This window comes from Microcebus murinus, chromosome 8 (genome assembly GCF_040939455.1).
Source record: "Microcebus murinus isolate Inina chromosome 8, M.murinus_Inina_mat1.0, whole genome shotgun sequence".
NCBI classification, from domain to species: domain Eukaryota; kingdom Metazoa; phylum Chordata; class Mammalia; order Primates; family Cheirogaleidae; genus Microcebus; species Microcebus murinus.
Genome location: NC_134111.1, coordinates 76,685,448 through 76,700,107, shown reverse-complemented (window position 1 = coordinate 76,700,107; position 14,660 = coordinate 76,685,448). Strand labels below are relative to the sequence as shown.

The following is a 14,660-nucleotide window of genomic DNA, read 5'->3' as shown; positions in this document are numbered from 1 at the left end:
TGGAGACAGGAAGCAGTAACCTCAAACCTCTTTCCCTCACAACTCCTGCCTGACAACAGGCAACATGAAGAGTAAGATCGGAGGTGAGAAGGTACTTATCTCCTGCTTATGAGCAAGGCAGTGAGAGCTAAAAGATTTCCCACAGATAATTTTGTGATATAGCTGACTTCAGGAAAATTGAAAGTTGCTTGGACTTCCATGAGAATGGGGGCCAGGGTCAAGGGAAGAGCTTGGTTAAAAAAAAAAAAAAAAGAAATCCTCCTCTTTTCCCCTATTATAAATGGGTCAATTACTAAATTCAGAAACCAGGTCAACCCTCTGCACAGGTGGAGTGGATAACCACCTCTAAGGTGTGGCTCCCAACATCAAAGAACTCTGACCTTAAAAGGACCCTCCCCACCAGCTCAATTAATGCTTAGATTCTCAAAGAAAATGAAGCCTAAAATGCAATGTGGGAAACACAGTGGCTTAAATTAGCAACTATGGCTTACATTCATAGGGCTATAAAATACCTTCTCTTATCTCATCTAAGCCCCATATTAATCTGTGAAGTAAATAGGTAGAACAGTCATCCTTATGCCCATTTTACAGATAGGGAAACTGGAGTCAAAGAGGTAGGTGAGTTGTCCAAGTTTACAGGAAAAGTGACCTTCGAGACCTGAGTTCATACCTCATCACTTCTAAGCTATTGTTCTTTTTACTCTGCCATGTTGCATCAAAATTTTGACAAATTTCATGATTGATTCTAGATCCTCTCAAAGTTGGCCTTGATAGAGAAGATGACACTAGGTGTCTGAAGTGAGAGTTAGGGATGAGGCTATCATTGAGAAAGGGAATAAATGGAATGGGAAGAGAACCAGAACTTTCATTTTCTCCACCATTTTGCTGGAGTCCCATCCTGCAAAGAAATGATCAACTGGAAGGAAACTTGGGGATGAAAGCCAATCCCTTATTGTACGGAAGAGGCAACTGAAAACAAAAGAAGTAAATGACTTTTTGAACAAGGTCATACAAATAATGAAAGAGCTAAGGTGTAATTTATTTATTTAGGCATCTTAGAGTAATGCTTTAAATCATGAATGAATAGAAAAACAACTTTGTTCATTCAGCAAGACTGAATTGAATTCATGGTCATATTTACAAAAAGTATATTTCCAATTGTTTTTTGCATCTAATACACTGTACAAAACATTTTACTTACAATTTAAAAGATTTCCTAAAGGTCATAGATGGATGCCAGATATGGTCTACAATCTGGTCACATCAAACGCCTCTCATAAATTATTTCTGATGGCACAAGCAGTGATTATACCATTGCAGCTCTTCCATTCCAACTTGCCCAAGTGTACAAAGGGATTGAATAGGAGCATTAGTCGCCACACAAAATCACATTTCAATCCAAACCTCACTGCACAAATCCTTAACTTCAGGACTTTTGTGCATTACTTTTGTTTGTTCCTTTATCATAGCACTACAGAGAAATAAAAATGGCACATAAAAGCTGGTGAACCAGAGAATGGAGTAAGCAGCACTCAAGACTCAAGTATGCACTGGGAAGTTAAAGAAGCAGTTAGAAAGATATAACATGTGTCTGATTAGCAATGTGATTTTCCTCCAGAACCTTTAAGAACTTTATCAGGTTCCATTTATGCACATCACAGCCAGAGTTTCTTTTGCAGTTGAAAAATCAGGTTGTAAGATCCTAATCATGCTGTTTCCTTTTTGTAAATTCTCACTGAACAGAATTTAACATGTTAGGTAGGAACCAAAGCATATGAAAGCTTCTCCTTTCAGCCATCTTGCCCTGTGATGTTTGTGAGCATGTTGCGAAGGTGACGCTGGTTTCCCTGGCTCAGAAGAACACCTCCCTCCCGACCACAGAGCTGGTTAAGTTACTGTAACTTTCCTCTGAGTACGTTTCCTGTTTGGGCCCAGGATACCCTTCAACACGTGGCCCTCTGACCACTGATTCCTCTTCAGGTTCCCTGAGGGACAGGATCCCCCACAGGACGGTCCAGGAAGACAAACTGTGCTCTTTTGGCGTAAAAAAGAGTCAAGAGCCTGCAGCTCTGGTAACTTTAGCTGGTGGTTTGGCTTCACACTGATGTGAGAAAAGGAAGTACAGACCATTCACCAGACTATAGCACCTTTCACCATCCTCTTAGAGCTACTAGGAAGATAAAAACAGAGCTATTAATGACCTATCATGAATGGCCCCAGACTCTCTCTCTCTCAGGAATTCAAGTTAAAATGAAAAAAGGATAATAAGGCAGGTTACAGTTGCAAAATAACATGATGGTCATTTATTTCATCTGGCTTTCTGTTGACTGTTATCTTTGAAACTCTCCCCATTTTCACAAGGAATAAAGATTTAAGGAAAGGCTCTCCATTAAAAAAAAAAAAAGTCGCATTGGATAAGCTTGCTATACACGCATATTCAGTCATCCCTTTCTATCTGTGGGGGATTGGTCCCAGGACCCCCACGGATGCCAAAATTGCAGGCGTTCAAGACCCACAGTTGAACCTCCAGAGCTTGCGGATATGAAAAGTTGGTCCTCTGTATCCACGAATTCTGCCTCCCACTAATTCTGTATTTTCAATCCGTGGTTGGTTGAATCCACAGATGCGGAAACTGCAGATACAGAGAGCTGACTGCATGTTTCTCGTTCAGGACTCCAGCAGAAAACAAATGGCGGCACACACACAATAGTGTGTGTGGGCAATCGTAGGAGGGTTTGTTTATGAAAGGACCGTTGGCAAAGATGTGGAGATAGCATAGCCACGGGAGTAGTGCTGGAAGCAGTGGCTTGTAGCAGCAGAGTTATGAGCACCCTTAGGTCTAAAGAGGTGAGGGGACAGGGAATTTACCAGAGCCAGAGGAAAGTGAAGTGTGTAGAAGAGGCCATTATGACAGGAGGAATGACTTCTGTCAAGGCCAGGCAACCAGCACTGTTCAAGACTGTGTCTGTTACAACTATCAGTTCTACCAAGTACATTAACACTTATTGACAGAAAGTATGGTTTTAAAACAAAATCTAAAGCGGCTTTAATTCAAATAAGGACCTTGATTATAGGTAACAATAAAAATAGAAATATAAATTTACCAAATAAGTTGCTTTTGGCCAGCACTAGTCTAAACCCCACATGTAACTCTTACTTTTGTTCCTGCACAGCCAGATACTTACTGTAGTATAGAAGACACTTGGTTTTGTCCTTTAAAAAACTACTGTGCTACATGCAGCTGTCAGAAAATAAGCCCCATCCGAGCACTGAGACCTAAGGCATTGATTTTTGAAAGAGAAAGATTATCAAAATGATCAATGAGTTCTTTCTGAAAAGAAGTTCTGATGTATCAGAGAATTGTCGCTTGGTATTCTGACGTCTGCCATGACAAAGAAATCCATTCATTCAACAAACAAATCATGGGACCTGAAGGACTTAGTTCTTAGGAGACAGAAAGATTGTAAAAGGCAGAACTGCTTCCTCCTAGGAGAAACTCTAAGGCAGGTGCACAAACAGCTACACTGCAAAGCCACGTGTATAGCCTGACCCCTATAAATGGTCGCTGACAGTCACATGAAAGAGGCCCTGTTTCCAGGCAGGATGATTCTGGATGCTTTTGTGCAGACTGGCCTTTAGCTGGGCTGTGAGATCTGGGGCACGTTTGGGCAGATAAAGTCAAAGAAATAACCTTAGTGTAATAAGGGTTTATTGGGGAATAGCAGAGCATTCCATTTCTGTATGGAGGGAACAGATGAAGATGGCTGATACCACCTCCTGGAAAGGCTTTACTGTCCAGAAAAGGCACATGGAGTTCACTAGGAAGGCCACAGGAGACACTGAAGACGTCTACACTGAGAACTGTGTGGAACATGCTGCTTGAGGAAGGTTAGCGCAGGGGTGAGGAGCCACCACTCAGGAGGCTGACGCAGTGCAGTGACGTGGGCTCACAAGGCCCGACATGTGGAGGTGGCAGCTGGGGTGAAAGCAGGTACACCAGGCCCTGGTGCTGGGCTGAGCAGACTCATGGTGAACAGGAATGGAAACTGGCATGGAGTTCATGGGCTGGGGGAGGGCAAGAGTGGAGGCACTGCTGACAAAATTTGGTAAGTTAAGAGAGGAAATTTGTTGAGAAAAAGCAGTCAGGTTCAGTTTTAGATAAGTTGAGAGGTTTGAGAGGTGGGTACAGCATCCCGGAGAAAAGATCCTGAGGAGCTAGAAGCGTAGGACTAGAGTTCAAGGTAGCCAGTCCAGGATAGAAAGTTACATTGCGAAGTCAACTGTAGTAGGAAGACAGTTAATATTTTAAAACTTCTAAAAACAACTGTCTGCACTGCAATTCATCACTACTACTCAGATACTACCCACCAGTGCAGGATGTGAGCTTTCCAAGACCCAAACTTCCTAAATACAAAGCAAACTTGGGTGCAATGTGACCCAGCCCCTACTGTTCACAAGTCTGCAAGTTTCCTCACTTCTAATGCTAGAAGGACAATCTAAGAGGACAACGTGACTACGTATGGGTACCACTTACACCAAAGTAGTACCCATACCAAAAGCCACCAAATCACTCCCCAAAATCAAATTTTATTCTAAAAAGTTGCCTATAGTCCAAATAATAGACAACCAGGACTTTATATCTTTCCACATAAATATTATGACAGTAATTCAGTTAATAGAGCAAAAGAAAATTCACAGGTATAAAGAGGCTACCTCTATTAATATGTTATTTTCTAAATATATGTATTTTTTAATCTAGTAACCAAATCTGAGAACCATATTTTCCCCCTGAGCCACCATCATTCCTGGCCCTCATTCAAAACAACTGTGAAAAAGATGATAATATTTTTCCTGTCTGGTCCAATCTCTCTAAATCATACACCACTGAAGAGCCAGCTCAGGACCACTTTGGCATATGCAAAGCCTCCTAGGTAAGTGCCATGGCCTGGACATTTGGAAAGAATTACTGTTGGACTTAACATTATATGGAAAATAGGAGACAACAAAGGTAATTTTGCCCCCCTAAAGTCCCACAGTCATTTCTAAGCACATTAGCTTCTAATATCCTGCTTAGCAATCCCTCCAAGAGATTTCAGAGATGGCTGGTTTGCAATTCCTTGCATTTGCTCTGTCAGATTATAAGAGCAAAGGGGTGGGGTGGTTGAATTACCCTGATAGAGCTCATAAAAAGTGGCATTTTTGTATTCCACTTTAGGAGCATTTTTAAGCCAGGAAACAGTCCTGAGATATCCTCTAGTCTAACCTCTTCATGTATCAGATGAGGAAACTGTGGCGTAGAAAAATTATGTCACAGCGTGAGAGACTAAAACTCCTAATCATACCCCCAACCTTGAAAAATCCTTGACTTCAGCTTTTAAGTTTGAAAAAAACAGGGCAAAAAAAATAGCAGATTTGGCCTCCCCAAAGCCAAGGTCAAGCAGCCACATCCTTGTTCTGAAACACACAGGGACATACTGAGATTACCATCCCTGACTGGAACTGGAGCCCTGCCCATAATGTGGGCAGGGTTGGTTTGAACCTTGTGATCCTATTATCGCAGCCATGAGCTGAGGTCAACCCAGCCATATTGTGTATTTTTGAGGACTTAAGCAAGAATTTAAAACAAACATGGGCTCAGGCTTCAAAGTCAAGTTATGTATTATCCCAGGGGCCCTTGTTGATACAAGTTTAACACTATGACCCGTTCTGAGAGAATTGTTTTTACTTATTGATTTACTTAACAAAGCAGTTTTTAATCTCAGGTTTACCAGCATGGAATCACTCATCTAGCCTAGCTTCATCCCAACATATCTCCGTCCCTATAAAGCTGTTCTCTTCCTCCTCATCATCTTAGAGATTTATCCTCCTCCTCCTAGTACTCCCATCTTCCATGTACCAAATCTCCCTCCCCATCTCCTTGTGAAAATGGCCCCACCTTTCTTTTTTTCCTCTCCCTCTTCCTAATAGCCTCTCTCCCCACTAGCCCTGCATTGCTACACACACACACACACACACACACACTCAAACTCAAGTCCAGCACTTGGCTCCTGCCACATGTCAAACCCAAGTAAGTCTTTCAGATTGCAAACATTTATTACATACCTACCACATGCAAAATACCATGGGACATTTTAGGTAATATAATTGTCTTCACCTTATCTATTTCCTCTTCTTTTTCACTGTCTCAGTTTTGTCACCCTTCACTTTTTCTTAACCCTGTGATGTCTTAACTTTATTCCCCATGACTCTGCCTCAACTCCAATGTCCCAGCTGGCCTCTTTTGAGCCAAATCCCAAGCCATTATTCACTTCTCTTTCCCTCTTACATGTACTGCCATTAACCACTGTCTCTTTTTGAAACTCCTTCCTGCTTTGGCCTTAGTGACATTCCATTAGCCTCATTCCCCTCTGGCCTCACTAACCATGCTCTTCAGCTGACTCCTAAGCAGAGCTGTTTTCCAGATTCAGCTCAGCTCTCTGCTTTTCTACAGTTATACCCTCTCCTTTCAACCAGGTATCCATTCCCACGACTTCAGATTCATTCCACAGGTAAGGATTCGTACATATTTTCTTCTTACCCAGTTCAGCTACTAAAAAGACCTGGAAAATAAAGCTTGACCTTGTGTTATGAGTATTCAGTTCTTTGTTTAACCTGTCTCTGTCCTACTTCATGCCTCCACACATTCAGACTTGCCACCTGTTCCAAGAACATGAAACAACAGTACTCCTGGTTTAATTTCTTTATTAATATGGCTTCTCCTTCCTGCAGCAACACAGCGTTGGTAAGAACATGCATGAATCCTGGAGCAAGACTATCTGGATTTATATACTCGGTAGTTGTATGACCACAGGCGAGTTGCTCTACACACTCTGTGCTTCAGGTTCCCTATCTATGAAATGGCATAATCGTAGTCGTCATAGGAACTACTTCATGGGACTTGGGGGAAGATTAAATGATTTTTATTTGTATACATTTATGGGCTGCAAGTGTGATTTTGTTACACTGATAGATTACATAGTTGTGAAATCAGGGCTTTTAGTTTATCCATCACTGAAGTAACATATATTGTAGAACAATGTCTGGTATGTTATTAGTGCAAAATAAATGTCAGCTAACAATTATTTTTAATATCATTCATTTAAATTCTATCCACCATTACTGTCCAGATCAATGTCCAACTCTTCACAAAGACTTAATATTCTACACTAATCTTACCAGAGCATTCCTCTTATGCTTCCTAATTCATTCATTTCCTTCTTCAATATTTATTAAATACCTACATGCTTCTAGCATTGTGCCTAATATGGTGGTTATAAGGATGAATAAGACATGATCCTGCCCTAAAAGAGCTCACAGTCTAGTGGAAAAAGTAGACATGTCAAAACACAATAATTTGGGGAACTTTGAGGAGGAAAGAAGTCCCTCACTTTACCATTTTGGTTCTCAGAGAAGGCTTCATCAGGTGAGAGGTGTAAGGGACATTCCAGACTATAAGAATAATATACATAAATTCATTAAGGCACCAAATAGCACGGTGAGGTAGGGAAGTGCCAAGTGTTATCGTTTATCTAATTACAAATGTTATATCCTGTTATATATAGCCTTCTCAACTAAACCATAAAGTCTGTGAAAGCAAAGAGAACTTAATTACACAAGCTGTTGTTGTATGCTAAGTCTTTATATTCCTTTTCCTCTTTTTATGTTCCCCCAGACTCCAATAGAGATTAAAATATAAGAGAACTTTAATAGATATTTGTTAAATTGAGCTACACTTCCAGAACTCCCCTTACAGTTCCCCAGTAAAGGCTGAAGTGTTTAGGAGAAGCGTCCTTAAAGAGGTGAGTCTTGTACCAAAGATCTAAAGTGAAAGACAAGTTGGATTGGGATGGACAGAAAGGGGGAGAGAGCGCATTTCAAGAGGGAAACAGGCTCAGTAAGGTCATAAAGGGGGAGAGTACAGGTGTGGGGACAGTGAAGAAAGCTGCAGTCTTGGAGTTGAGGGTCTTATATTAAGGCATGAAAGGAGAGTATAGATAAGTAAGATGGGTCCAGCCTAAAAGCATCCAGAAGTGCCAGGAAACTCTGCAATGTCATCTTTCTAGGAACCATCATCAACACAATTTCCTTTTCTATAAATTGAGAGATGTCTAAATTCCCTCCCATCTCCAAATATCTGTGGTTGAATTCAACAATTCTCTAGATGCTTCTTCTTATAATTGATTTTCATAAAATCAATTAGTATGTACAGACGAGTATTCACAATGGCACTAAATTAAAAGAGAAAATTTCTAGGAACACTTCACAATTCTCATTTTTACTTCTTTGAAGCTCAAAATAGGATCTTATATCAGTGACAGAATCTAGAATTAGTATCTTGCACATAGAAGATGTTCAATACATACCTGTTGAATGAGCACATGAATGAGGACCTGTCTCACCAAAGCATAAGAAAGGGCAGGCACTTTAGAGATCAGAAACCTAACACTTTGTTTTAGTCTCCCAGGAGTCTCATGGTGGAAGGAAACATTTTCCTTGAATGCACCCATCTCACCTACCTTCTATGAGATAGAGTCTGTGGATCAAAAATGGAGCCCTCCTGATATTAAATTATGCACTCTTATAACTGGTAGTGTTCAAAATCAAAAAGTCATCAGGTGACATAGAAGCTGCAAATGCATCTCTGGTGACGTAGTGATACTTCATTGTGCATCAAGTATCCACAAACGATGAAAAGCACAACCTTCTACCTTCTCAGCAAGTTAAAAAAAATTTTCAAACACTCACCTAAGTTCTTAACAAGGGAATCTAGAATCCATGTCATTCTTAAAATTTGCAGATATGTCAACAATTCAGATTTCTGTGTGAATTGGGGGGATGAATATGATTTAGTGCTATAATCAGTACATTACATGGCAGATTGTGAACCAACAAGGTAGTTCAGATGCTGCAGAAAGGGACTCATGATTAGATCAGAGACCAACATGAACTATGAGTGAGTAATTCTGAATGACACCATTAGGAACCATAAACCTGGTTACCTTGTCAGCCAGAGTCCCCAAGATAATGAAGACAATGACGAAGAAAAATATGATAATGGTGATGCAGAGATAAACAAGGAACTCAAAGTTAAGTAAGAAATTCTGCACCACCTTACAAATCTCTTCCAGCAATGAAAACAGAAACACAGAGAACCTGCATGGTGACACCAGACTAAATTAATATGCCTGTGAAATTAGCATTGAAAGCTAAAGAAGTCTAAATGTTCTTTTCCTGCTCTACCAAGTGACAGGGGAGCTCTTTTCTTTTTCTTTTTTTTTTTTTCTTTTTTTTTTTTTTTTTGTTTTTTGTTTTTTTAAGAGTAGCGTTCTCTGTCACAATCATAGCTAACTGCAGCCTCCAACTCCTAGGCTCAAGCAATCCTCCCTCCTTGGCCTCCTGGGTAACTGGGGCTATAGGTGCAAGCCTCTGCACCCAGCCCTGGGGAGCTCTGGATCCCATCCAGTGCACCTCTCTTCTCACGTTTGCAGTCATCAAAATGAGAGTAGCAAGCAAAAAGTTAAACACTCACTTCGCAACCACCTCTACTGTGGGGCCTGGGTTACCCTCCTCCCAGCTTCAGGAGCCAATTCGCATGCAACGATTCTCAGACAGAAAGCTCAGGCTGAAGTTTTGGGGGGATTTTTTGTTTGTTTTTTTTTGTTTGTTTTAGCCAAAAAGGGCCAATAAACTCACCATTTTAAAAAGACGTAGATACTTTAACACAGTTTAAAACACCAGAGACCCCTTCAGTCAGTCACAAAACCACCCAGATGTCATTTTCCCTAATGTTCTGCTAAACTATCTACTAGGCAGAAAAGTTCTAACCTCTATGAAGTTCCATAAGTAATAAATTCCTTGAAGAAAAAGGCAAACAAAAATTTAACCAAGATGAAAAAGGTTTTTGTCCCTTGCAGTGACCCCCTGTGAAATAATTATGCTTTGAAGGAGTGCCTGTCCTCTGATTTTTAGACAGGAGAGTCTGAAATGAACTGCATATCCTCATCAATGCCTATCCTAGTTAATAAAGAGCTATTGCTTTAGAGATGATAAACCACAAACGGAATTTTCTTCTGGGATGTTGGTGGCATAAAAAAATTTTCATTTTGTAAATGTCAGCACATTGCATGCAGGAAATACTTGGAGGAAGATATCCACACAAGATAAAAGCCAAATGGTAATCATATGGCATTTTTCCACTCATGAAAAAACAGAAGAGACATTAAAAGGGAAGAGAGTATATGTCTTAAAGAAGAGGAGGCAGCAAGAGCCCCTCCCCACCCATAGTAAAGGTTTGCATGTGAGCGCTTCGGAGTTACAATCACAGATTCATTTCTATTTCTAATCTATTTGTGGCAATGACTCATTCTATTTCCTGGAATTGATATATTGATATTAATTTTACAGTCCTTGCTGTAAAAGTCCTCGCTGGATGATTACCTTTAAAAAATATTATCTAGGGCATGGTAGTAGAGGAAAACAAATTCTTAAGCAATGTCTATGCTTTTGAAATATCTATCAAATTTACCTGAAGTGACAAAACACCCAGTCAATTTTTTAACGGTCAGAAAAACTGACCACAGTGAATTAGAGGTCATGTAAATACAGCAGTCTGTTGATTACATTGCGTTTTTCAAAGTTCATCTTTTTACCCTGTTTTCCCAAGCCCAGCCTATGAGAAGTAAATGACTTTGTTCTCTATACGGCTACCTCGGTGGAGTCATTTGCCTGAAGTGACAAAACTCACAGTCGATTTTTTAGCAGTCAGAAAAACTGATCACAGTGTATTAGAGGTCGTGTACATACAGCACTCTGTTGATTACATTGCATTTTTCTAAATTCATCTTCTTACCCTGGTTTCCCAAGCCCAGCCCTACAGCAACACAACCGTAAGAAATAAATTACTTTGTTCTGTATACGGCTACCTCAGCAGAGTCATTTGCTGAAAACTCAAGTAAAAATAAGGTTTCTATCTACTTTGCTTTCCTTATGACTTTTCATCAAACACCAGTTATTTTCCTGCTTTCTGTGCCTCTCTCAGAAAAAGGAGTGCTGCCGGGAACACAGCAGCATGGGCGAAATAGCTGTGTCCCTGACCGTTTTGACATTTTATTTCCTAAGGTTTGGGAGAAATGAAAAGGAACGCCCTCGTGGAAAAGTGGTGCTGTCCTGATTTTTGTCTTCATACTGCATAATTAGCTTGCTGAAAAATAACCAGTATTGGCTGAAAAATGTAACCAATGCTACATATTATGTCATCAATCCCAAATCGTTTTTCTTTTAAGAGCCTGTACTTCCAAGCTGGACTCATACCAAAGTCCAACAAAGTCCTCTCTGTGGGTCTCAGTTGCACAATTACCCAAGTCTGGTAGAAAACACATGATTTTAGCAAAGGACATGTCTAAGTTAAGTTTTTCTCATTCTTCCTAAATCATATTACTTTAATTTAGCCATAAAGATCTTTCTACAGTGTCATCCAAATCATGAAGAATCAGGTTAGGCTTAACCTTCATAGAATAAGTATTTTCAGCTATGCTGTGAACAAATAAGTTAGAATTATTAAATTAATGGGGGAAAAACCTGTTCTTCATACACGCACATGCACACATACACACCTCTCAATACAGCCGTAACAGTCATTTCTCACAATCCCAGGGAGGACACTTACACTTTGGCCAGGGAATTTCCTTATCTATGATTTCTTAATGCAGAGTGACTACAGAGAGAGAAAAACAAAAAGCACACAGAAGGCTTTGCACCATTTGATTAGAATGGATCATACAATTTTGTATGTTGTAATTATTTTTTTTCTCCTAAGTTTTCTTACTGGAAAAGGCATTTCAGAAGTGTCCCCTCTACCCCAATCTCTTTCCTTCATCATTAGATAGACACTCAGCAGCAAATCCTGAAAGTTTTTAGGAAAGTGAGTTGGCATTTAAAAAGTAAATGTATTTCAAGGTAGAAAACAAAGGCTTCACATGTGTGAACTCTCTAACTGCCTTTCAGCTATCCACCTTTTAATAAATGTCCTAAAGAAAAAAATATAAAGCTTTGAGTCTTACCAAAAAATCTTCAAAAGAGAGTAAATAAATTAATGAGAGATAGATGTCCACAAAGCACATCAGAAACCATTTTGTGTACAATTACCAATTTTAAATAGTTTTCAGTTGGGGTGAGGCTTCTCTTTACTCTCTAATAAACTAAGAAATTTTATATATTCTTTAAAAATAAATTTTAAAGATCCCTTAAAAATAAGTTTTAGAGATATTTAAAAAATAATTTTTAAAGATTCTTTTAGAATATATCTGGTATCTCTAACTGTTGCTACCAAATACTGGGGAATATCATCACAAGCTCATGTCTTTCATTATATTGATACTTTTTATAAACATACACAACTTGTGCTCACTCGTACATCAGACCACAAAATACAGAAGTGTATATGTAACTATTTCTTCAGGTGGAGAACTTACACTCTTTGGGGTACATGCACTTAACGTTTAAGAACAACAACGAATAATGTAGTCTCTGTACCTCCAAGTCAAATAAGAAATAAATTGAAGATACTGGCTTTTCAATGTATCTTTTGGGAGAATATACCTGTCCTTATTTAAACATGCCTGTTAATCTCTATCAGTCCACTTTTTGAGCCAAGTAGGGTCCTTCTCTAACTCTGAAAACAAGCTGAATGAGCATCTTACTCCAGCCCACTAATATAACAAGCTTTTTCTGTTAGAAAATTGTGATTTTTTTTCCAAAGATTTTTTTAACCCTGGATTTACCTGAGTCTATGAAATTACAAACCACATCATGGTAGGTAGACTAGCAGAATAGGCAAGAGAACCAGCTCTGGGGTCAGACTAAGGTGTCTCTGACCGTGCCTCTGACAACTGGAACCTGCAAATTTGGGGACAAATTGCTTGCCATGCCTACCTATCGGTCTCTCCATCTGAAATGGGGCTAACTGTGATATCTACCTTCTAGCTGGGAGAATTGAGTGCTGCTCTGAGTAAGTGCTCTATGAGTGTTAGATGTATTATCCTCTTCTTCATCATCATTGGGAAGAATTTTAATCAAGGAAAATAGATTTCACCAATTGCAAAAGAAAACGAATTTATTAATATTGGTATTGTACCCACTTTGGTGGTGACTCCAGGATTCGTTCTAACACTCATTCAATTCGGGTAGACATAGCAATCACAACTAACGTTTATCTTGCTAGCCCGAGCACTGATTGAGCTAAGGATTTCACATGGATTACTTCATTTTATCCTCACAGTGACCTTGAGATGAGGTTTATTATCATTCCCATTTTACAGATAAGGAAAAGGCTTAGAGAGTTTAAATAGACACCTAAGATTAACTAGTAAGAATTGGATCAGCAATATGAACCCAGGCAGCCTAAATTCAGAGCCTTCAGAACCAACCTTATATGTACCAGTTTTCTTAAATTAAAAAAAAAAACAACACATAAGTTAAATTCTTGAGATACCATCAACTAATAGTTAAATCAATTTTACTTATTTCCAAAGGACTTTTGTTAAAATACTATAGTCTAAGAATTAGTGAGTTTCTAAATAACAGGTTACCATATTAGACCAGAACTATATTTCAAATGTCCAAATTTCACAGATTGTTTGAAATTTAAAATAAATCAAGCTGGTCACAAGACCTCAAAAAAAAATTTAGAAGAGGAAAGAAATTAAAATTATTTACCTGCTATGTGAAACGAGGGGAATAAGTTGAGAGCCAAGAGCAGCCTGAACATCATGGTCCTAACGGTGGGCAAGGGCTCCAGCCCTTCCTTCTGAGGAACCCAAAGTGTGAGGTGAACTGAAGACGCACCTGCCAAGGCTGACAGGTTCCGTCATCCGTCATCTACGGTCACCGCCAACTTACTTCCCTTAGGGGTACATGATCAAGGAACTCAAACCACAAGGCATCGTGACTGCAACATGTCACACAGGATATTACATTGTTTTGATGACTTTACATTTTTTATTTTTGAGACAGGGTCTCACTATGTTACCCAGGCTGGTCTCCGACTACTGGGCTCAAGCGATCCTCCCACCTCAGCCTCCTGAGTTAGATGAGGCTACAGATGCACAACTGCACTAGGTTGACTTTTAGACTTATTTTTTCCTCTGAAAAATAGTGTCCATGATGGGTTCATGGGAATTATTCTCTATTGATGGGCATCAGAGTTGTGAAAAATGGGTGGTTGAAATCCAGCAGAGAGTTAAGGGTGGACAAATAGTGTTCTAAAGAAGGAATAAAGCCTCTTGCAGGCCAGGCATGGTGGCTCACGCCTGTAATCCTAGCACTCTAGGAGGCTGAGGCAGGAGGATCGCTCGAGGTCAGGAGTTCAAGACCAGCCTGAGCAAGAGTGAGACCCTGTCCCTCCTAAAAATAGAAAGAAATTAGCTGGACAACTAAAAATATATAGAAAAAATTAGCCAGGCATGGTGGCTCATGCCTGTAGTCCCAGCTACTCGGGAGGCTAAGGCAGGAGGATTGCTTGAGCCCAAGAGATTGAAGTTGCTGTGAGCTAGGCTGAAGCCACGGCACTCTAGCCCGGACAACAGAGTGAGACTCTGTCTCTAAAAAAAAAAGCTTCTTGCAGA

The 14,660-nt window shown here is 39.8% G+C and overlaps 1 protein-coding gene across 1 annotated transcript in view; it reads right to left on the bottom strand.

The window, feature by feature from the left end:
• CD28 (CD28 molecule) overlaps positions 1 to 14,414 on the bottom strand; it is a 31,263-nt gene extending 16,849 nt beyond the window's left edge. Inside the window, exon 1 of the mRNA XM_012738911.3 lies at positions 13,753 to 14,414. Coding sequence (XP_012594365.1) covers positions 13,753 to 13,807 — 55 coding nt within the window. The 5' untranslated portion in view covers positions 13,808 to 14,414. The remainder of the gene's footprint in view (positions 1 to 13,752) is intronic.
• Positions 14,415 to 14,660: the final 246 nt, after the last annotated feature.